At 35.1% G+C, this 27,921-nt stretch overlaps 1 protein-coding gene across 1 annotated transcript; it reads right to left on the bottom strand.

Annotated features, from left to right (window-relative positions):
* Positions 1-238: 238 nt before the first annotated feature.
* LOC132564142 (uncharacterized) lies at positions 239-27,921 on the bottom strand. The gene is made up of 5 exons (XM_060228822.1): positions 27,861-27,921; positions 4,939-5,115; positions 4,450-4,671; positions 3,937-4,088; positions 239-463 (listed from the first exon to the last, which is right to left on the bottom strand). The coding sequence occupies exons 1-5, from the start codon at positions 27,919-27,921 to the stop codon at positions 239-241; spliced, it is 837 nt and encodes a 278-aa protein (XP_060084805.1).

The following is a 27,921-nucleotide window of genomic DNA, read 5'->3' as shown; positions in this document are numbered from 1 at the left end:
ACGTGGTCATATTTGTGGGAGAGTCTTGGTCTGTTTAGTACTGGCGCACTGTGGTGTATTCCGGAGGTCTTATTGTAACCCGAAGGTTCGTATAACTTCGCCTTCTAACACTTTTTAACATTATATTATCCGTTTGAACTATAATTCTGGAAAAACCAAGACGAACAGCTTTTATTTCGTTAACTAGTAATTCAAAGTGATATCATCGCAAATTAAGAACCGGAACAATTTTCTCCCTCTAACCCACAAGTCCAGATTTGATGATGGTCTGGGCAGAGTTATTTGCCCATTTGTACGGGAAATCTGTGGGGACCGCCATCATACCATGGACATGCTTCTCGCACCACAGGCCAGCCAAACGTTCATCTGAGCAGTAGTCACCGTCTTCAAAATTGAAACATTTGACATCGAGGAGACCGAAAAACATGTCACCGACTTCATCTGCTGCCGTTGATTTCACCGCCTGAAGCAGAAATTTACTGCAGGTTATGGTGCTACAGTAAATCTCACACTCGCTGCCCCAAACTTTTCATTTACTTTTATTATTTTGAATTGAAGTTTTGTTGAATTAATAATGCTATGTCGTAGTTCTGTTGAATCTATAGACAAGGTTTGGTGTGATGACGTCATAGTATTGCTTCGACGATCTCATAGTGGTATGTCCAGGTATTGATAAATATAGTAACGTTTTTTTATTAATGGGTTTTATTGAGTCCCCGTGTAAATCATTCTAATGAATTTGTAATTGGATTGTGATTATTGTGATATTGGTATTTTCTTGTTGTTTTAATTACATTATTTTATTTTTGCCTTCCCCCCTTTTTAAAAATTATATCAAATTTTAATCTAAATTTTCTTCGGTTTTTTCTCTTTCCCCGTCGATCTGTGATTTGTCTATCTAGCCTGTAATGTGAAAATATTGGGAATTTTAAAGGTCATATAATCAAACAGAGTTAGGGTTACTATTGTTTTACAGTGTAATTTTACTGAATAAAAACAAAGTTATGTTCCTTGTCTTATTAGCCAGATCAAAATAGTTGCAGCGAGAATATCAATGTTTCACATGGAGGTGTTTTTAAGGAATGACAACTCTGGTTGAGCTTGTGCAAATGTAGGCTTAAATAGCGAAAGTTCACATTTACTGTCTTTGTCAGACTTGATTTTATTACAGAAACAACAAGACCGTATGATCACAACCGTAATCCTAACTCGAATTCATATAATAAATAAACAGCAACGAAATCAACAAGCAAACAAACGGTTGATGAATAGACAGACAGGGTCCAAATCCAAACATCTATAGACAGACATACAGACAGACAGACAGACAGATAGACAGGGGGTCATTTCAAATATCTAAAGACAGATAGGCTGGCATTAAAAAACATCTATAGACATGGTGGCAAATTCAAACATCTATAGACAAGGTGGAAAAATCAAACATCTGTAGACAGACAGGTTGGCATTTCAAATATCTATAAACAGATAGACAGGATGGCATTTCAAACATCTATAGATAGATAGACAGGGTGGCATTTCAAACATCTAAAGATAGATAGCGTGACATTAAAAACATCTATACACAGGGTGGCAAATTTAAACATCTATAGGCAGGGTTGCAAATTCAAACATCTATAGACGGGCAGACAGGGCAGCATTTCAAACATCTATACACAGACAGACAGACAGAAAGAGAGACGGACGGACGGACGGACAGACAGACAGACAGACAGACAGACAGACAGACAGACAGACAGACAGACAGACAGACAGACAGACAGACAGACAGACAGACAGACAGACAGACAGACAGACAGACAGACAGACAGACAGGGAGGCATTTCATCCATACATAGACATGGTGACAAATCCAAATATCTATAGACAGGGTGGCAAATTCAAACATCCATAGACAGGCAAACAGGGTAGCATTTCAAACATCTAGAAACAGATAGACAGGGTGGCATTTCAAACATGTATAGACATGGTGGCAAATTCAAACATCTATAGACAGGGTGGTAAATTCAAACATCTGTAGATAGGGTGGTATTTTAAAGATATATAGACAGGGTGGCAAATTCAAACATCTATAGACAGGGTGGCAAATTCAAACATCTATAGATAGGGTGGCAAATTCAAACATCTATATATAGGGTTGCAAATTCAAACATTTATAGACAGGGTGGCATTTCATCCATCCATAGACATGGTGACAAATCCAAATATCTATTGACAGGGTGGCAAATTCAAACATTTATAGACATGGTGGCAAATTCAAACATCTATAGACAGGGTGGCATTTCAAACATCTATAGACAGACAGACAGGGTGGGACATTGAAACATCTATAGACAGATAGACAGGGTGGCATTAGGGTGGCATTAAAAACATCTATAGATAGGGTGGCAAATTCCAACATATATAGGCAGGTTGTCATAATTCAAATATCTCTAAACAGGATGGCAGATTCAAACATCATTTGACATATAGACAGGGTGGCATTTCAAACATCTATAGACAGACAAACAGACAGACAGGGCGGCAAATTCAAACATCTTTTAACATATAGACAAGGTGGCATTTAAAACATCTATCGGCGGACAGGGTGGCATTTGAAACATCTATAGACAGACAGACAGACAGACAGACAGACAGACAGACAGACAGACAGGGTAGCACATTTAAAGATCTTTAGACAGATACACAAGGTGGCATTATACAAACATCTATAGACATGGTGGCAAATTCAAAACATCTAAAGAAAGGGTGGCATATTCAAACATCTATAGACATATAGACAGGGTGGCATAATTCAAACATCTATAGACATGGTAGCAAATTGAAACATCTATAGATAGGGTTGCAAATTCAAACATCTATACACAGGCAGACAGGGTAGCATTTGAAACATCTGTAAATAGATAGAAAGGGTGGCATTTCAAACATCTATAGACAGGGTGGGAAGGTGGCATTTCAAAGACATATAGACAGGGGGGCAAATTCAAACATCTATAGATATTGTTGTAAATTCAAACATCTATAGACAGGCAGACAGGGTAGCATTTGAAACATCTTTGGACAAGGTTGCATTTCAAATATCCATAAACAGATAGACTGGGTGGCATTTGAAATATATATAGACAAGGTGGTAAATTCAAACATCTATAGACAGGATGGCATTTCAAACATCTATAAACAGACAGACAGGGTGGCACATTTCAACATCTATAGACAGACAGACAGGATGGCACATTTAAACATCTATAGACAGATAGACAGGGTGGCATTCCAAACATCTAAAGACAGATAGGGTGGCATTAAAAACATCTATAGATAGGGTGGCAAATTCCAACATCTATAGACAGGGTGGTAAATTCCAACATATATAGACAGGGTGGCATAATTCAAACATCTCTAAACAGGGTGGCAAATTGAAACATCTTTAGACGGGGTAGCAAATTGAAACATCTTTTGACATATAGACAGGGTGGCATTTAAAACATCTACAGAAAGACAGAGTGGCATTTCAAACATCTATAGACAGACAGGTTGGGATTTCAAATATTTATAGACAGACAGGGTGGCATTTGAAACATCTATAGACAGACAGAGTGGCATTTCAAACATTTATAGACAGACAGGTTGGGATTTTTATAGACAGAGAGACAGGGTTGCAAATTCAAAATTTTATAGACAAGTAGGCGAGGAATAGAACAGTCCCTGTTTTCTTAGGAAGAACAATGTGTGGTGTGGAAACATTAATATTTTTCATCAGTGATGTATACCTAGAATAAATTTCCTACTTTTCATACATCAGATAATTATCAAAACTCAATTTAAATAAACTCCTGAAAGTGTAAGATAGAAGCTTCGGAGATATCAGAGATAATGACAGAAAGCATACTATGTTACTACTTGCTTTATAATTTGACTGACCTTGAGACAATTGTACAGGCCAGTGTCACAGTTACAGTAACTCATAGTCCAGGGGTACGGGTTACGATAATGGTATTTAGTTTCGAAGTGGTCGATAAAATATGGACAGTGGTCGTGGGTCCGACAGCAACTGTCCGTAGCGCGGTGTTCACCTTCATTGACAAAATAGTTTTATATCATTTCGTCATTTTATTTCATCATATTTAACGTCTGATGAATTATAAGTAACACGATTCCTAGGACGGATGTTATCCCCTATTGTGATGTAAAGAAAAACGTATCAGAATTCTAAAAAAACATGTATATATATATATGTGTGTACAGAAATGAAGGAAACGTTGCATTGATGTATCTGTTATAGTTAATGCTATACTGAAAATGTCTGGAAATAAATTTAATACTCTTCGTACTTCAGCAAAAGAATACTATATTTATATACATATTATACAAACATAATTAAACCAAGTAATTATCTCGTAGTCCAGTGGAAGTTCTGTATTACAGATGACCTACCTAAATCATCGTAACTAGTCGCCTTGTTGTCGAGGCCACACCATTTCGTTCCCGGAAAAATAGCAAATGATCCATGAGCTCCTGCTGGATCACCAGTCTCTTCTGGGACAAAAGGCACTTCTGTAGTAGTGGCTTTCACTTGGCTTGCAGTTTCCTCCAGTTGACGTTTGTCATGTCTCATTCCTTCACATGACTTCACTAGTTTCCTTGCAGTATCTTCGTCTGTGTACAGCAAAATGACATGTTTACCATTCTTTTTTATAAAAATGGTCACAGAAATTCAATACCGGAGATTATCCTTCAATCTTTCCCGTTACAATAAATCGACGTTTCACAGTTTTAAAGCTAGTTACAATTACATTAAAAATTCTATTTCAAATTCGGCTCGGAATAAGCAACATTGAAGACAGTAGTCTCGTTCATATTTCTATCTGCAAAATAGACGAGAATGTCAAATAATTCGTTATACACAAAGCATACAAATATTACCAACATCCCGCCATTTGACGTCATCAGCGTCAAGTATGGACACAGGGTCGGAGGTGACGTCACAATATTTTAGGATTCCTTCTGGGGACACTAAAGCATCCAATGACCAGTGTCCATTCGTAACTGCATACAGGGTGTAATTGGGAGACTGGTTAAAGTGTCTGAATGCAATCCAACCTAGGGCGAAAAACAAATGACGTCAGTGAATAGAACTGCATTGTAAACGCTATAGTTCCTCTCACATAGGAGACAAGCACACGTCATACATTTCAGAATACTCTTAGTAAGAAAACGTTTTCACCGAGAAAATTATCTGGATCAAAACGTTGCCATGGTTCAGTAGTATTTGGTATTTGAATTATGTGATTATAATCACATGATGTTGTCAAAACATTGAAATACCAGCTAGAATTGAAAAGCAAAGGCACGATGGGTCATCAATTTTACCTTCCACCAAAGGCACGATGGGTCGTCAATTTTAACTTCCACCAAAGGCACGATGGGTCGTTAATTTACAACCTTCCATCAAAGGTACAATGAGTCGTCAATTTTACCTTCCACCAAAGGCACGATGGGTCGTTAATTTTACAACCTTCCACCAAAGGCACGATGGGTCGTCAATTTTACAACCTTCCACCAAAGGCACGATGGGTCGTCAATTTTACAACCTTCCACCAAAGGCACGATGGGTCGTCAATTTTACAACCTTCCACCAAAGGCACGATGGGTCGTCAATTCTACCTTCCACCAAAGGCACGATGGGTCGTCAATTTTACAACCTTCCACCAAAGGCACGATGGGTCGTCAATTTTACAACCTTCCACCAAAGGCACGATGAGTCGTCAATTTTACCTTCCACCAAAGGCACAATGGGTCATTAATTTTACAACCTTCCACCAAAGGCACGATGAGTCGTCAATTCTACCTTCCACCAAAGGCACGATGGGTCGTCAATTTTACCTTCCACCAAAGGCACGATGGGTCGTCAATTTTACCTTCCACCAAAGGCACGATGAGTCGTCAATTTTACAACCTTCCACCAAAGGCACGATGGGTCGTCAATTTTACAACCTTCCACCAAAGGTACGATGGGTCGTCAATTTTACAACCTTCCACCAAAGGCACGATGAGTCGTCAATTTTACCTTCCACCAAAGGCACAATGGGTCATTAATTTTACAACCTTCCACCAAAGGCACGATGAGTCGTCAATTCTACCTTCCACCAAAGGCACGATGGGTCGTCAATTTTACCTTCCACCAAAGGCACGATGGGTCGTCAATTTTACCTACCACCAAAGGCACGATGGGTCGTCAATTTTACAACCTTCCACCAAAGGCACGATGGGTCGTCAATTTTACAACCTTCCACCAAAGGCACGATGGGTCGTCAATTTTACAACCTTCCACCAAAGGCACGATGGGTCGTCAATTTTACAACCTTCCACCAAAGGTACGATGGGTCGTCAATTTTACAACCTTCCACCAAAGGCACGATGAGTCGTCAATTTTACCTTCCACCAAAGGCACAATGGGTCATTAATTTTACAACCTTCCACCAAAGGCACGATGAGTCGTCAATTCTACCTTCCACCAAAGGCACGATGGGTCGTCAATTTTACCTTCCACCAAAGGCACGATGGGTCGTCAATTTTACCTTCCACCAAAGGCACGATGGGTCGTCAATTTTACCTTCCACCAAAGGCACGATGGGTCGTCAATTTTACAACCTTCCACCAAAGGCACGATGGGTCGTCAATTTTACAACCTTCCACCAAAGGTACGATGGGTCGTCAATTTTACAACCTTCCACCAAAGGCACGATGAGTCGTCAATTTTACCTTCCACCAAAGGCACAATGGGTCATTAATTTTACAACCTTCCACCAAAGGCACGATGGGTCGTCAATTCTACCTTCCACCAAAGGCACGATGGGTCGTCAATTTTACCTTCCACCAAAGGCACGATGGGTCGTCAATTTTACCTTCCACCAAAGGCACGATGAGTCGTCAGTTTTACAACCTTCCACCAAAGAAACTTCCGTTCTATAATGTCTAAGTCGACAATAACATAAGACTGTGTTCGTTGATTTTATTAAAACACAGTTTTACCAAACAAATGGGTCATGCACATGTTATTGTAACTTAGAAACTCTTCTCCAAAACACAAAATAATTCGCTACATTTTCACGTTCATTACAGCATGCACAAGCTGGTTAATTCATGCATGTCTCTACCTTGTATGTAAAACTTTCAACTTTTGCTATTCCTAGGATAAAACTAAAGGGGTATTATTATTATCATTATTATTATTACATTCTTAACGGCCCGACAACACATAAAGGGTCATTAGGGCCATGAAATGGTAAAACACACAGCGATCCAAAAGGAAATAACATTAAACAAACCAAAAGGTAAAAGACAAATGTTGAAAAATCTTAAATGGGTATGTTAACACAAAAGATTAAAACAGTATGTCATAGTCTATTATATAGACCAACATCTTTCAGGTAATGTAGAATTTTACAAATCTTAACAGTTTCAAAAAGGGATTTTAGACATGAAATATTACGATAAAACGTTATCGAGTAGACAGAAGGTCACTGCAGTCCAATAAAAAATGTTAAACGGAGAATGGCTCATCACATCCTATGCACCAAGGATTATATTCGCCTTTCAACATATATGAATGTGTAAGGTATGTATGACCCATCCGAAGACGGGCAAGGACAACTTCGTCTCGGTCTCGGTGGTTGTCTCTATAGCCAGGAGACCATTCACTGATAACAGGTTTAACGGAGTGCAATTTGTTATTGGTATGGGTATTCCAATCCTCCTGCCACTGAGCTTTTAAAATTTGTTTAATGAATGGTTTAAAATAGGTCAAATAAGGTTTGAAAACAACAGGTGGTAGCGATAAAGCTTCCTTTGTGGCACGATCTGGTTTGTCATTGCCCGGTATTCACATGTGCCCAGGAACCCAGCAAAAACCAATACGAAAGTTAAAAGCAAGTTCATGATATAGTATTAAGGTATTACGAATGGAAATATTTTCGATACTTCTATTGCTAAGAGTTTGTAGAACAGAAAGAGAGTCTGAATGGATAACAGCTCTGATTACTTTGTTTCTTTTAATATATTCAAGGGCGAGGTAGATAACTCGCGCTTCTGTCGAGAATATCGAGGCGTTGTTCGGTAGCCGGCATCCATAGGTTTCATCTTGTGTAACCATGGCCGCAGCAACCTTATCATTATTTTTTGAACCATCAGTATATAAATGTAGAAATGTTTCATGTTTTAACTGCAATTGCGAGAAAGATGAACGAAAGGCGTAACTGTCTGTGTCTGTTTTAACCATTTCATGAAGTGAAAAGTCAACTTCAGGTGAATTCATGAGCCAGGGTGGAATTTCTATCGTTCTAAATGACTGAATTTGGTTAATATCAATATTTGTGTTAGAAATATTACACCCACATATACTGAACGAACAGCCTACAAAATATAGAAATATTACACTCACATATACTGAACATACAGCCTAGAAAATATATTACACCCACACATACTGAACGTACAGTCTAGAAAATATAGAAATATTACACCCACATATACTGAACGTACAGCCTAGAAAATATAGAAATATTACACCCTCACATACTGAACGTACAGCCTAGAAAATAGAAATATTACACCCACATATACTGAACATACAGCCTAGAAAATATATTACACCCACACATACTGAACGTACAGTCTCGAAAATATAGAAATATCTCACAACACATACTGAACGTACAGCCTAGAAAATAGAAATATTACACCCACATATACTGAACGTACAGTCTAAAAAATATAGAAATATCACACCCACATATACTGAACGTACAGCCTAGAAAATATAGAAATACTACACCCACACATACTGAACGTACAGCCTAGAAAATATAGAAATATCACACCCTCACATACTGAACGTACAGCCTAGAAAATATAGAAATATTACACCCACACATACTGAACTTACAGCCTAGAAAATATAGAAATATTACACCTACATATACTGAACGTACAGCCTCGAAGATATAGAATATTACACCCACACATACTGAACGTACAGCCTCGAAAATATAGAAATATTACACCCACACATACTGAACGTACAGCCTCGAAAATATAGAAATATTACACCCGAACATACTGAACGTACAGCCTCGAAAATATAGAAATATTACACCCACACATACTGAACGTACAGCCTAGAAAATATATTACACAGACACAAATTGAAAGTACAGCCTCGAAAATATAGAAATATTACACCCACACATACTGAACGTACAGTCTCGAAAATATATTACACCCACACATACTGAACGTACAGCCTCGAAAATATAGAAATATTACACCCACACATACTGAACGTACAGCCTAGAAAATATAGAAATATTACACCCGAACATACTGAACGTACAGCCTCGAAAATATAGAAATATTACACCCACACATACTGAACGTACAGCCTAGAAAATATAGAAATATTACACCCACACATACTGAACGTACCGCCATGAAAATATGGAAATATTAAACCCACACATACTGAACGTACAGCCTAGAAAATATAGAAATATTACACCCACATATACTGAACGTACAGCCTCGAAAATATAGAAATATTACACCCACACATACTGAACGTACAGTCTTAAAAATATATTATATTACACCCACACATACTGAACGTACAGCCTAGAAAATATATTACACCCACACATACTGAACGTACAGCCTAGAAAATATAGAAATATCTCACAACACATACTGAAGGTACAGCCTAGAAAATGTATTACACCCACACAGACTGAACGTACAGCCTGGAAAATATAGAAATATCACACCCACTTATACTGAACATACAGTCTCGAAAATATAGAAATTTTACACCCGAACATACTGAACGTACAGACTCGAAAATATAGAAATATTACACCACCATATACTGAACGTGCAGCCTCGAAAATATAGAAATATTACACCCACACATAATGAACGTACATCCTAGAAACTATAGAAATATCTCACCACACATACTGAACGTACAGCCTCGAAAATATAGAAATATTACACCCACACATACTGAACGTACAGCCTCGAAAATATAGAAATATTACACCCACACATACTGAACGTACATCCTAGAAACTATAGAAATATTACACCCACACATACTGAACGTACAGCCTAGAAAATATAGAAATATTACACCCACACATACTGAACGTACAGCCTAGAAAATATAGAAATATCACACCCACACATACTGAACGTACAGTCATGAAAATATAGAAATATTACACCCACACATACTGAACGTACAGCCTAGAAAATATAGAAATATTACACCCACACATACTGAACGTACAGCCTCGAAAATATAGAAATATTACACCCACACATACTGAACGTACAGCCCAGAAAATATATTATATTATACCCATATATACTGAACGTACAGCCTAGAAAATATATTACACCCACACATACTGAACGTACAGCCTAGAAAATATAGAAATATCTCACAACACATACTGAACGTACAGCCTAGAAAATATAGAAATATCTCACCACACATACTGAACGTACAGCCTCGAAAATATAGAAATATTACACCTACACATACTAAACGTACAGCCTAGAAAATATAGAAATATTACACTCACATATACTGAAGGTACAGCCTAGAAAATATATTACACCCACACATACTGAACGTACAGCCTAGAAAATATATTACACCCACACATACTGAACGTATAGCCTAGAAAATATAGAAATATCTCACAACACATACTGAACGTACAGCCTCGAAAATATAGAAATATTACACCCACGTATACAGAACGTACAGCCTAGAAAATATAGATTTATTACACCCGAACATACTGAACGTACAGTCTCAAAAATATAGAAATATTACACCCACATATACTGAAGGTACAGCCTAGAAATTATAGAAATATTACACCCGAACATACTGAACGTACATCCTAGAAACTATAGAAATATCTCACAACACATACTGAACGTACATCCTAGAAACTATAGAAATATCTCACAACACATACTGAACGTACAGCCTAGAAAATAGAAATATTACACCCACATATACTGAACGTACAGCCTAGAAAATATAGAAATATTACACCCACACATACTGAACGTACAGCCTAGAAAATATAGAAATATTACACCCGAACATACTGAACGTACAGCCTAGAAAATATAGAAATATTACACCCAAACATACTGAACGTACAGCCTAGAAAATATAGAAATATTACACCCACACATACTGAACGTACAGTCATGAAAATATGGAAAGATTACACCCACACATACTGAACGTACAGCCTCGAAAATAGAAACATCACACCCACATATACTGAACATACAGCCTAGAAAATATATTACACCCACACATACTGAACGGACAACCTAGAAAATAGAAATATTACACCCACGTTTACTGAACGTACAGTCTAAAAATATAGAAATATCACACCCACTTATACTGAACGTACATCCTAGAAACTATAGATATATTTCACAACACATACTGAACGTACAGCCTAGAAACTATAGAAATATTTCACAACACATACTGAACGTACAGTTTAGAAAATATAGAAATATCACACCCACTTATACTGAACGTACAGCCTAGAAAATAGAAATATTTCACAACACATACTGAACATACAGCCTAGAAAATATATTACACCCACATATACTGAACATACAGCCTCGAAAATATATTACACCCACACATACTGAACGTACAGCCTAGAAAATAGAAATATTACACCCACACATACTGAACATACAGTCTAAAAATATAGAAATATCACACAACATATACTGAACGTAGAGCCTAGAAAATATATTATATTACACCCACACATACTGAACGTACAGCCTAGAAAATATAGCAATTTCTCACAACACATACTGAACGTACAGCCTAGAAAATATAGAAATATTACACCCACACATACTGAACGTACATCCTAGAAAATAGAAATATATAGAAATATAACACCCACTTATACTGAACGAACAGCCTCGAAAATATATTACACCCACAAATACTGAACGTACAGCCTAGAAAATATAGAAATATTACACCCACACATACTGAACGTACAACCTCGAAAATATAGAAATATTACACCCCCATATACTGAACGTACAGCCTAGAAACTATCGAAATATCACACCACACATACTGAACGTACAGCATCGAAAATATAGAAATATCACAACCCGAATATACTTAACATACAGCCTCGAAAATATAGAAATATTACACCCACATATACTGAACGTACAGTTTAGAAAATATTGAAATATCACACCCACACATACTGAACGTACAGCCTAGAAAATATAGAAATATTACACCCGAACATACTGAACGTACAGCCTAGAAAATATAGAAATATTACACCCACACATACTGAACGTACAGTCATGAAAATATGGAAAGATTACACCCACACATACTGAACGTACAGCCTCGAAAATAGAAATATTACACCCACATATACTGAACATACAGCCTAGAACGTACAGCCTAGAAAATATAGAAATATCTGACAACATCTACTGAATGTATATCCTAGAAAATAGAAATATTACACCCACATATACTGAACGTACAGCCTAGAAAATATAGAAATATCTCACAACACATACTGAACGTACAGCCTAGAAAATATAGAAATATTACACCCACACATACTGAACGTACAGTCTAGAAAATATATTATATTACACCCACACATACTGATATATTACACCCACACATACTGAACGTACATCCTAGAAACTATGGAAATATCTCACCACACATACTGAACGTACAGCCTAGAAAATATAGAGATATTACACTCACATATACTAAACGTACAGTCTAGAAAATAGAGAAATATTACACCCGAACATACTGAACGTACAGCCTAGAAAATATAGAAATATTACACCCACACATACTGAACGTACAGCCTAGAAAATATAGAAATATTACACCCGAACATACTGAACGTACAGCCTAGAAAATATAGAAATATTACACTCACATATACTGAACTTACAGCCTAGAAAATATAGAAATATTACACCCACACATACTGAACGTACAGCCTAGAAAATATAGAAATATTACACCCACATATACTGAACGTACAGTTTAGAAAATATTGAAATATCACACCCACACATACTGAACGTACAGCCTAGAAAATATATTACACCCACACATACTGAAGGTACAGCCTCGAAAATATAGAAATATTACACCCACACATACTGAACGTACAGCCTAGAAAATATAGAAATATTACACCCACAAATACTGAACATACAGCCTAGAAAATATATTACACCCACATATACTGAATGTACAGCCTAGAAAATATAGAAATATCTCACAACATATACTGAACGTACAGCCTAGAAAATATAGAAATGTTACACCAACACATACTGAACTTACAGCCTAGAAAATATAGAAATATCACACCCACACATACTGAACGTACAATCTCGAAAATATAGAAATATTACACCCACACATACTGAACGTACAGCCTCGAAAATATAGAAATATTACACCCACACATACTGAACGTACAGCCTAGAAAATATATTACACCCACACATACTGAACGTACAGTCTAGAAAATATAGAAATATTACACCCGAACATACTGAACGTACAGCCTAGAAACTATAGAAATATTACACCACACATACCAAACGTACAGCCTAGAAAATATAGAAATATTACACTCACATATACTGAACGTAAAGGCTAGAAAATATATTACTCCCACACCTACTGAACGTACAGTCTAGAAAATATAGAAATATTACACCCACATATACAGAACGTACAGCCTCGAAAATTTAGAAATATTACACCCACACATACTGAACGTACAGCCTCGAAAATATAGAAATATCACACCCGAACATACTGAACGTACAGCCTAGAAAATATAGAAATATTACACCCACATATACTGAACGTACAGCCTCGAAAATATAGAAATATTACACCCACATATACTGAACGTACAGCCTACAAAATATAGAAATATTACACCCACACATACTGAACGTACAGTCTAGAAAATATATTATATTACACCCACACATACTGAACGTACAGTCTAAAAATATATTATATTACACCCACACATACTGAACGTACAGCCTAGAAAATATAGCAATTTCTCACAACACATACTGAACGTACAGCCTAGAAAATATAGAAATATTACACTCACACATACTGAATGTACAGTCTAGAAAATATAGAAATATTACACCCACACATACTGAACGTCCAGTCTCGAAAATATAGAAATATTACACCCACACATACTGAACGTACATCCTAGAAACCCCACATATACTGAACGTACAGCCTAGAAAATATAGAAATATTACACCCACACATACTGAACGTACCGCCTCGAAAATATAAAAATATTACACCCACACATACTGAACGTACAGCCTAGAAAATAGAAATATTACACCCACATATACTGAACGTACAGCCTAGAAAATATAGAAATATTACACCCACACATACTGAACGTACAGCCTAGAAAATATAGAAATATTACACCCACACATACTGAACGTACAGTCATGAAAATATAGAAAGATTACACCCACACATACTGAACGTACAGCCTAGAAAATATAGAAATATACTCACAACACATAGTGAACGTACAGTCTAGAAAATATAGAAATATTACACCCGAACATACTGAACGTACAGCCTAGAAACTAGAGAAATATTACACCACACATACTAAACGTACAGCCTAGAAAATATAGAAATATTACACTCACATATACTGAACGTACAGCCTAGAAAATATATTACACCCACACATACTGAACGTACAGCCTAGAAAATATAGAAATATTACACCGACTTATACTGAACGTACAGCCTCGAAAATATATTACACCCACACATACTGAACGTACATCCTAGAAACTATGGAAATATCTCACCACACATTCTGAACGTACAGCCTAGAAAATATAGAAATATTACACCCACACATACTGAACGTACAGTCTCGAAAATATAGAAAGATCACACCCGAATATACTGAACGTGCATCCTCGAAAATATAGCAATATTACACCCACACATACTGAACGTACAGTCTCGAAAATATAGAAATATTACACCCACACATACTGAACGTACAGTCTCGAAAATATATAACACCCACACATACTGAACGTACAGCCTATACTGAAAATATAAAAATATATACACCCACACATACTGAACGTACAGCCTAGAAAATATAGAAATATTACACCCACATATACTGAACGTACAGCCTCGAAAATATAGAAATATTACACCCACACATACTGAACGTACAGCCTAGAAAATATATTACACCCACACATACTGAACGTACAGCCTAGAAAATATAGAAATATTACACCCGAACATACTGAACGTACAGCCTAGAAAATATAGAAATATTACACCCACACATACTGAACGTACAGCCTCGAAAATATAGAAATATCACACCCGAACATACTGAACGTACAGCCTAGAAAATATAGAAATATTACACCCACACATACTGAACGTACAGCCTTACACCCAACATACTGAACGTACATATATAGAAATATTACACCCACACATACTGAACGTACAGTCTAGAAAATATATTATATTACACCCACACATACTGAACGTACAGCCTCGAAAATATAGAAATATTACACCCACACATACTGAACGTACAGCCTCGAAACAGCCTCGAAAATATAGAAATATTACACCCACACATACTGAACGTACATCCTAGAAACTATAGAAATATCTCACAACACATACTGAACGTACAGCCTAGAAAATATAGAAATATTACACCCACATATACTAAACGTACAGCCTAGAAAATATAGAAATATTACACTCACACATACTGAATGTACAGTCTAGAAAATATAGAAATATTACACCCACACATACTGAACGTCCAGTCTCGAAAATATAGAAATATTACACCCACACATACTGAACGTACAGTCTACAAAATATATTATATTACACCCACACATACTGAACGTACAGCCTAGAAAATAGAAATATTACACCCACATATACTGAACATACAGTCTAAAAAATGTAGAAATACCACACCCACATATACTGAACGTACAGCCTAGAAAATATAGAAATATCTCACAACACAAACTGAACGTACAGCCTAGAAAATAGAAATATTACACCCACATATACTGAACATACAGCCTTGTTACACCCACACATACTGAACTTACAGCCTAGAAAATATATTACACCCACACATACTGAACGTACAGCCTCGAAAATATAGAAATATCACACCCGAACATACTGAACATACAGCCTAGAAAATATAGAAATATTACACCCACACATACTGAACGTACAGCCTAGAAAATATAGAAATTACACCCACACATACTGAACGTACAGTCTCGAAAATATAGAAATATCACACCCGAACATACTGAACGTACAGTTTAGAAAATATAGAAATATTACACCCACATATACTGAATGTACAGTTTCGAAAATATAGAAATATCTGACAACACATACTGAACGTACAGCCTAGAAAATAAATATATCACACCCACATATACTGAACGTACAGCCTAGAAAATATAGAAATATCTCACAACATATACTGAACGTACAGCCTAGAAAATATAGAAATGTTACACCCACACATACTGAACTTACAGCCTAGAAAATATATTACACCCACACATACTGAACGTACAGCCTCGAAAATATAGAAATATCACACCCGAACATACTGAACGTACCGCCATGAAAATATGGAAATATTAAACCCACACATACTGAACGTACAGCCTAGAAAATATAGAAATATTACACCCACATATACTGAACGTACAGCCTAGAAAATATAGAAATATCACACCCGAACATACTGAACGTACAGCCTAGAAAATATAGAAATATTACACCCACACATACTGAACGTACAGCCTAGAAAATATATTACACCCACATATACTGAACGTACAGCCTAGAAAATATAGAAATATTACACCCACAAATACTGAACATACAGCCTAGAAAATATAGAAATATCACACCCACAAATACTGAACATACAGCCTAGAAAATATAGAAATATTACACCCACACATACTGAACGTACAGCCTAGAAAATATAGAAATATTACACCCACACATACTGAACGTACAGCCTAGAAAATATAGAAATATCACACCCACATATACTGAACGTACAGCCTCGAAAATATAGAAATATTACACCCACACATACTGAACGTACAGCCTAGAAAATATAGAAATATTACACCCACACATACTGAACGTACAGCCTAGAAAATATAGAAATATTACACCCACACATACTGAACGTACAGCCTAGAAAATATATTACACCCACACATACTGAACGTACAGCCTCGAAAATATAGAAATATTACACCCACATATACTGAACGTACAGCCTAAAAAATATAGAAATAATACACCCACATATACTGAACGTACAGCCTAGAAAATATAGAAATATCACACCCACACATACTGAACGTACAGCCTAGAAAATATAGAAATATTACACCCACACATACTGAACGTACAGCCTAGAAAATATAGAAATATCACACCCGAACATACTGAACGTACAGCCTAGAAAATATAGAAATATTACACCCACACATACTGAACGTACAGCCTAGAAAATATATTACACCCACACATACTGAACGTACAGCCTCGAAAATATAGAAATATCACACCCACACATACTGAACGTACAGCCTAGAAAATATATTACACCCACACATACTGAACGTACAGCCTCGAAAATATAGAAATATTACACCCACACATACTGAACGTACATCCTAGAAACTATAGAAATATCTCACCACACATACTGAACGTACAGCCTGGAAAATATAGAAATATTACACTCATATATAGTGAACGTACAGTCTAGAAAATATAGAAATATTACACCCGAACATACTGAACGTACAGCCTAGAAAATATAGAAATATCTCACAACACATACTGAACGTACAGCCTAGAAAATAGAAATATTACACCCACATATACTGAACGTACAGTCTCGAAAATATAGAAATATCTCACAACACATACTGAACGTACAGCCTAGAAAATAGAAATATTACACCCACATATACTGAACGTACAGCCTAGAAAATATAGAAATATCACACCCACACATACTGAACGTACAGCCTCGAAAATATAGAAATATTACACCCACACATACTGAACGTACAGTCTAGAAAATATAGAAATATTACACCCACACATACTGAACGTACAGCCTCGAAAATATAGAAATATTACACCCACACATACTGAACGTACAGTCTAGAAAATATAGAAATATCACACCCGAACATACTGAACGTACAGCCTCGAAAATATAGAAATATTACACCCACACATACTGAACGTACAGTCTAGAAAATATATTATATTACACCCACATATACTGAACATACAGCCTCGAAAATATATTACACCCACACATACTGAACGTACAGCCTAGAAAATATAGAAATATCACACCCACACATACTGAACGTACAGCCTCGAAAATATAGAAATATCACACCCACACATACTGAACGTACAGCCTAGAAAATATATTACACCCACACATACTGAACGTACAGTCTCGAAAATATAGAAATATCACACCCGAACATACTGAACGTACAGTTTAGAAAATATAGAAATATTACACCCACACATACTGAACGTACAGCCTAGAAAATATATTACACCCACACATACTGAACGTACAGCCTGGAAAATATAGAAATATCACACCCACTTATACTGAACATACAGCCTCGAAAATATATTACACCCACACATACTGAACGTACAGCCTCGAAAATATAGAAATATTACACCCACATATACTGAACGTACAGTCTCGAAAATATAGAAATATCTCACAACACATACTGAACGTACAGCCTAGAAAATATAGAAATATTACACTCACATATACTGAACGTACAGCCTAGAAAATATATTACACCCACACATACTGAACGTACAGTCTAGAAAATATAGAAATATTACACCCACATATACAGAACGTACAGCCTCGAAAATTTAGAAATATTACACCCACACATACTGAACGTACAGCCTAGAAAATAGTGGGTTAAACTGTTATACTGAACATGTGTGAATATGATAAACCCACATATAGAAAGATGAAAATATACATGACACCCAACACATACTGAAAGTACAGCCTGAGTATAGAAATATTACACACACATACTGAGAGTCTGAAAATATATTAACTACACAAATATGAAGTGAGCCTGTAACTACAGAACAGATGAGTGAGTGTAATAAACTACAGAAAGATGAGTGATACTGAACGTACAGCCTAGAAAATATATTACACCCACTACAGAAAGATACAGTGAGTGTTATATTACACCCAAGATGTGTGAACGTACATAAACTAGAAAATGATATTACACCCACAAATACTGAATGTACAGTGTGAAAACTATAGAAAGATGAGTGAACATGATAGCCTAGAAAGATAGTATGTGATAAACACATATACTGAACGTGAGCCTAGAAAATATAGAAATTACAACACATACTGAACGTAAACTACAGAAAGATGATAGAGTTGATACACATACTGAACTTACAGTGTGTATTACAGAACAGATACTGAACGTGACAAACTAGAAAGATGATGAGATAATATCACACCCAACATAGTGAGTGTGATAAACTACAGAAAATGATGAGTAAGTATAAACTGCCCAAAGATGAGTGAGCCTAGATAAACTACAGAAATATGTGATAAACTACTGAAAGTACAGTCTAGAAAATATGATAAATTACAGAAAGATGAGTGAGTGTGATAAACTACAGAAAGATGAGTGAGTGTGAAAAACTACAGAAAGATGAGTGTGATAACTTACAAGTGTGATAAACTACTGAAAGTTGTGTGAGTATGATAAACTACAGAAAGACGAGTGAGTGTATGTCTACAGAAAGAAATATTACACCCAATATACTGAAAACTACAGAAAGATGAGTGATATGATAACTTACACAAAGATGAATGACAGTGATAAACTATAGAAATATGAGTGTGATAAACTACTGAAAGTTGTGTGAATATGATAAACTACAAAGAAAGATGAGTGAGTGTAATAAACTACAGAAAGATGTAATATAAACTACAGAAAGATGAGTGAGTGTGATAAACTACAGAAAGATTAACACATATAAACTACAGAAAGATGTGTGAGTGAGATAAACTACAGAAAGATGAGTGTGATAACTCACAGAAAAATGAATGACTGTGAAAAACTATAGAAAGATGAGTGTGATAAACTGTTGAAAGTTGTGTGAATATGATAAACTACAGAAAGATGAGTAACTGTGATAAACTACAGAAAGATAAGTGATGATGATAAACTACAGAAAGATGAGTGAGTTTAATAAACTACAGAAAGATGAGTGATTGTGGTAAACTAGAGAAAGTTGAGTGAGTCAGATAAACTATAGAAAGATGAGTGGGTTTGATAAACTGCAGAAAGATGAGTGATTGTGATAAACTACACAAGGATGAGTGTGATAAACTACTGTAAGTTGTGGGAATATGATAAATTACAGAAAGATGAGTGAGTGTGATAAACTACAGAAAAATGAGTGAGTGTGATAAACTATAGAAATATGAGTGAGAGTGATCAACTACAGAAAGATGAGTGTGATAAACTACTGAAAGTTGTGTGAATATGATAAACTACAGAAAGACTACAGAAAGACGAGTGAGTGTGATAAACTACAGAAAGACAGCTGTGTGAGATAAACTACTGAAAGATGAGTGTGATAACTTACAAGTGTGATAAACTACTGAAAGTTGTGTGAGTATGATAAACTACAGAAAGACGAGTGAGTGTGATAATCTACAGAAAGACGAGTGGGTGTGATAAACAACACAAAGATGAGTGATTGTGATAAACTAGAGAAAGATATAGTGAGATAAACTACAGAAAGATGAGTGTGATAACTTACAAGTGTGATAAACTACTGAAAGTTGTGTGAGTAAAATATATTAACTACAGAAAGACTGAGTGTGATAATCTACAGAAAATATAATAAACACAGAAAGATACTGAGTGTGATACACTACAGAAAGATGAGTATTAAACTACAGAAAGATGAGTGAGTGTGATGAATATAGAAAGATGAGTGTACTGTATACTGAACTACAGAAAATGATATGTGATAACATACAGAAAGATACAGCCTGAGTGTATAAAATATACACAAGATACTGAGTGTGATAAACTACAGAAAGGTGTGAGTGTATAAACTACAGAAAGATACTGAGTGTGACAAACTACAGAAAGATAGTGAGTGTGATAAACATACAGAAAGATGAGTGTGATTAATACAGAAAGATGAATGAGTGTATAAACTACAGAAAGATGAGTGTTGTGATAAACTACAGAAAGTTGTGTGAAATATAAACTACAGAAAGATGAGTGAGTGTGATAAACTACAGAAAGATACACCCAGTGATGATGAAACTACTAGAAAGATAGTATTGTTACTACAGAAAGATGAGTGAGTGTAATAAACTATAGAAAGATGTGTGAGTGTATAAACTACAGAAAGATGAGTATATGATAAACTACAGAAAGATGAATGAGCCTGATAAACTATAGAAAGATGAGAGAGTGTAATAAACTGACAGAAAGATGAAAATATATAAACTATCAGAAAGATGAGTGATACAGCCTAGAGAAAATATATAATGACAGAAAGATATGAAAACTACAGAAAGATGATGATGTGATAAACTACAGAAAGATGTGTGATAAACTATAGATAAACTACAGAAAGATGAGTGAATGTGATGAACTATAAACTACAGAAAGATATAGTGTGAAATATTACAGAAACATACTGAACGTACAAACTACAGAAAGATGAGTGTGATAAACACAGAAAGATGACAGTGAAAATACAGAAATATTATAAACTACAGAAAGATGAGTGTGATAAACTACACCCAGTTGTGTGAATGATAAACTACAGAAAGATGAGTATGTATAAACTACTGAAAGATACAGTGAAAATATATGATAAACTACAGAAAGATGAGTGTATAAACTACAGAAAGATATGTGTGAATATGATAAAGCTACAGAAAGATGAGTGAGTGTATAAACTACAGAAATATGAGTGTGTGATAAACTACAGAAAGATACTGAACGTGATAAACTACAGAAAGATAGTATTATAAACTACACCCAAAGTGTCTGAAAACTACCTAGAAAATATATTACACTACAGAAAGATAAAATGAAAGTGAGTAATGTGATAAACTACAGAAAGATAATGATGTGATAACACATACTGAAAGTGAGTGAGTGTGATAAACTACAGAAAGACAGCTGTGTGTGATAAACTACAGAAAGATGAGTGTGATAACTTACAAGTGTGATAAACTACTGAAAGTTGTGTGAGTATGATAAACTACAGAAAGACGAGTGAGTGTAATAATCTACAGAAAGACGAGTGTTTGTGATAAACTACAGAAAGATGAGTGAGTGTGATAACTCACAGAAAGATGAATGAGTGTGAAAAACTACAGAAAGATGAGTGTGATAAACTACTGAAAGATACAGTGTGATAAACTACAGAAAAATGACCCACACATAAACTACAGAAAGATGATGAATGTGATAAACTACAGAAAGATGATGAGTGTAGAAAATACAGAAAGATTACACCCATACTGTGAAAACTTAGAAGAAATGAGTGTACAACTACAGAAAGACGAGTGAGTGTGATAAAATACAGAAAGATGAGTGTGATAACTTACAGAAAGATTAATGAGTGTAATAAACTACAGAAAGATGAATGAGTTTGATTAACTACAGAAAGATGAGTTTGTGATGAAATACAGAAAGATGAGTGTGAAACTTACAGAAAGATGAATGTGTTTGATAAACTACAGAAAGATGAGTGTGATAAACTACTGAAAGTTGTGTGAATATGATAAACTACAGAAAGACGAGTGAGTGTGATAATCTACAGAAAGACGAGTGGGTGTGATAAACAACACAAAGATGAGTGATTGTGATAAACTAGAGAAAGATGAGTTTGATAATCTACTGAAAGTTGTGTGAATATGATGAACTGTAGAAAGATGAGTGTGATAAACTACGAAAAAGATGAATGTGATAACTTACAGAAAGATATAGTTATATTACAGAAAGATGATACTGTGATAAACTACACAAAGATATATGTGTTAACTACAGAAAGATAAGTTAGTGTGATGAATTGCAGAAATACAGTCTGAAAATGATATGAATAAACTACAGAAAGATATATTATATTACACCCACATATACTGAACATACAGAGAAAATATATGACAAACTACTGAAAGTACAGTGAGTGTGATAAAATACACAAAGATGAGTGTGAAACTACAGAAAGTTGTGTGAATATGATAAACTACAGAAAGATCAATGAGTGTAATAAACTACAGAAAGATAGTGAGTGTATAAACTACAGAAAGATATAGTGAGTGTAATAAACCACAGAAAGATGAGTGTGATAACTACAGAAAGATAAGTGAGTTTGATAAACTACAAAAAGATGATGTGATAAACTACTGAAAGTTGTCATGAATAATAAACTACAGAAAGATGAGTGAGTGTATAAACTACAGAAAGATGAATATTGATAAACTACAGAAAGATGAGTGATTGTGATAAACTACAGAAAGATGAATGATTGTGGTAAACTAGAGAATGTTGAGTGAGTGAGATAAACTACAGAAAGATGAGTGAGTGTGATAAACTATAGAAATATGAGTGAGAGCACATAAACTACAGAAAGATGTGTGAGTATGATAAACTACAGAAAGATCAGTGAGTATGATGAACTACAGAAAGATGAGTAAGTGTATGAACTTACAGCTAGAGAAAGATGAAATGAGTGTTATAAACTACAGAAAGATATGAGTGAGAAAGTGATATAGAAATATTACAGTGTGAAACAGAAAGATGAGTGAAATAAACTACAGAAAATATAGAAATACTACACCCACACATACTGAACGTAAACTACAGAAAGATGAAATATTGATAAACTACTGAAAGTTGTGTGAATATGATAAATTACAGAAAGGTTAGTGAGTGTGATAAACTACAGAACGATGAGTGAGTGTGATAAACTACAGAAAGATGAGTGAGATTGATAAACTACAGAAAGATGAGTGAGAAAATATGAAATGATTACAAACTACAGAAAGATGATGAGTGTGATAAATATACAAAGTTACACCCATAAATACAGAAAGATGAGTGTGATAAACTACAGAAAGATGAGTGACACATGATGAACTACAGAAAAATACAGAAATATTACACCCAACATACTGTACAGTGAAAATGTAATAAACTACAGAAAGATGAGTGAGAAAATATGATAAATATTACAGAAAGATGAGTGAGTGTGATAAACTACAGAAAGATATTACATAAACATACTGAAAGTGAGTGTGATAAATACAGAAAGATGAGTGACACCCACAAATACTGAACATGATAAAACTACAGAAAGATGAGTGTGATAAACAGAAAGACTGAAAGTTGTGAATAAACTACAGAAAGATGAGTGAGTGTATATAAACTACAGAAAGATGAGTGTGTGATAACTACAGAAAGATACTGAGTGTGATAAACTACAGAAAGATGATGAGTGTGATAAATTACAGAAAGATACTGAACGTAAAACTACAGAAAGATGATGAGTGTGATAAATCTACAGAAACATGAGTGAACGTGATAAACTACAGAAAGATGAGTGAGTATGATAAACTACAGAAAGATGTGAGTGTGAAAACTATAGAAATAAAGATCACACCAGTGTGAATAAACTACAGAAAGATGAATGAGTGTGATAAACTACAGAAAGATGAGTGTGATAAACTACTGAAAGTTGTGTGAATATGATAAACTACAGAAAGATGAGTGAGTGTAATACACTACAGAAAGATGAGTGAGAGTGATAAACTACAGAAAAATGAGTGAGTGTAATAAACTACAGAAAGATATATTATGACACATACTGAACAAAGCTACAGAAAGATAGTATGTATAAACTACAGAAAGATGAGTGAGTGTATAAACTACAGAAAGATATGAGAAATAAACTACAGAAAGATGAGTGAAATACTACCTCGAAAATATAATAAACTACAGAAAGATGAGTGTGTAACTTACAGCAAGAGTGTGATAAACTACAGAAAGATGAGTTAGTTCGATCAATTGCAGAAAGATGAGTGATTGTGATAAACTACAGAAAGATGAATGATTTTGGTAAACTAGAGAAAGTTGAGTGAGTGAGATAAACTACAGAAAGATGAGTGAGTGTGATAAACTACAGAAAGATGAGTGTGATAAACTACTGAAAGTTGTGTGAATATGATAAACTACAGAAAGACGAGTGAGTGTGATGAACTGCAGAAAGATAAGTAAGTGATCAACTTCAGAAAGATGAGTGAGTGTTATAAATTACAGAAAGATAAGTGAGAGTGTGATTAACAACACAAAGATCAAGGTGATAAACTACAGAAAAATGAGTAAGTGTGAATAAACTACAGAAAGATGAATGAGTGTGATAAACTACAGAAAGATGACACATGATAAACTACAGAAAGATGAAAATGAGAAAATTGAAAGATGAGTGAGTGTAATAAACTACAGAAAGATGGGTGAGTGTGATAAACTACACAAGGATGAGTGTGATAAACTACAGAAAGATGAGTTAGTGTGATGAATTGCAGAAAGATGAGTGAGTGTGATAAACTACAGAAAGATGTGTGAGTATAATAAACTACAGAAAGATGAGTGGGTGTGATGAACTACAGAAAGATGAGTGAGAGTGATAAACTAAAGAAAGATGATTGAGTGTTATAAACTACAGACAGAAAACTGTGTGAGATAAACTACAGAAAGATGAGTTAGTTCGATCAATTGCAGAAAGATGAGTGAGTGTGATAAACTACTGAAAGTTGTGTGAATATGATAAACTACAGAAAGACGAATGAGTGTGATAAACTACAGAAAGATGAGTGTGATAAACTACAGAAAGATGAGTGAGTATAATAAACTACAGAAAGATAAGTGAGTGTAATTAACTACAGAAAGATGAGTTTGTGATAAAATACAGAAAGATGAGTGTGATAACTTACAGAAAGATGAATGAGTTTGATAAACTACAGAAAGATGAGTGTGATAAACTACTGAAAGTTGTCTGAATATGATCAACTACAGAAAGATTAATGAGTGTAATAAACTACAGAAAGATGAATGAGTTTGATAAACTACAGAAAGATGAGTTAGTGTGATAAATTGCAGAAAGATGAATGATTGTGGTAACACATACTGAACGTACAGCCTCAACACATACTGAACGTACAGTTTAGAAAATATAGAAATATCACACCCACTTATACTGAACGTACAGCCTAGAAAATAGAAATATTATACCCACATATACTGAACGTACAGTTTAGAAAATATAGAAATATCACACCCACACATACTGAACGTACAGCCAAGAAAATATATTCACCCACACATATTGAACGTACAGCCTCGAAAATATAGAAATATTACACGCACATAAACTGAACATACAGCCTCGAAAATATAGAAATATCACACCCACATATACTGAACGTACAGCCTAGAACATAGAAATATTACACCCACATATACTGAACTTACAGCCTAGAAAATATAGAAATTTCACACCCACTTATACTGAACGTACAGCCTAGAAAATATAGAAATATTACACCCACTTATACTGAACGTACAGCCTCGAAAATATAGAAATATCACACCCACATATACTGAACGTACAGTCTAAAAAATATAGAAATATCACACCCACTTATACTGAACGTACAGCCTCGAAAATATAGAAATATCTCACCACACATACTGAACGTACAGCCTCGAAAATATAGAAATATTACACCCACACATACTGAACGTACAGCCTCGAAAATATAGAAATATCACACCCACACATACTGAACGTACAGTCTCGAAAATATAGAAATATTACACCCACATATACTGAACGTACAGCCTCGAAAATATAGAAATATCACACCCGAACATACTGAACGTACAGCCTCGAAAATATAGAAATATTACACCCACATATACTGAACGTACAGCCTCGAAAATATAGAAATATCACACCCACACATACTGAACGTACAGTCTAGAAAATATAGAAATATTACACCCACATATACTGAACGTACACCCTAGAAAATATAGAAACATTACACCTGAGCATACTAAACGTACAGTCTCGAAAATATAGAAATTTTACACCACACATTCTGAATGTAGAGTCTAGAAAATGTATTACATTACACCCACATAAACTGAAAATACAGCCTCGAAATTATAGAAATATTACACTCACACATACTGAACGTACAGTCTAGAAAATATAGAAATATTACACCGACTTATACTGAACGTACAGCCTCGAAAATATATTACACCCACACATACTGAACGTACAGTCTATGCAATATAGAAATATTACACCCACACATACTGAACGTACAGTCTAGACAATGTAGAAATATTTCACCCACATATACTGAAAATACAGCCTAGATAATCAAACATGGACACGCTGTATGTAATCTACTTACCATGGTGTAAACTGGACACACATACTAGAGATACCACGACCAAATACTCCCTGAGTGCCAT

Source organism: Ylistrum balloti, unplaced genomic scaffold (assembly GCF_031769215.1).
Source record: "Ylistrum balloti isolate Yb309-2 unplaced genomic scaffold, AGI_CSIRO_Ybal_v1 Utg372016, whole genome shotgun sequence".
NCBI classification, from domain to species: domain Eukaryota; kingdom Metazoa; phylum Mollusca; class Bivalvia; order Pectinida; family Pectinidae; genus Ylistrum; species Ylistrum balloti.
This window is presented reverse-complemented; position numbering and strand designations above follow the sequence as displayed.

Coding starts and splice junctions, on each gene's coding strand:
- LOC132564142 (XM_060228822.1), bottom strand. CDS start 27,921: ATGGCACTCAGGGAGTATTTGGTCGTGGTATCTCTAGTATGTGTGTCC. Junction 4,672..4,938: donor CGTCAAATGGCGGGATGTTG/GTAATATTTGTA, acceptor TGCTGTACACAG/ACGAAGATACTGCAAGGAAA. Junction 4,089..4,449: donor GACTAGTTACGATGATTTAG/GTAGGTCATCTG, acceptor TTGTCAATGAAG/GTGAACACCGCGCTACGGAC.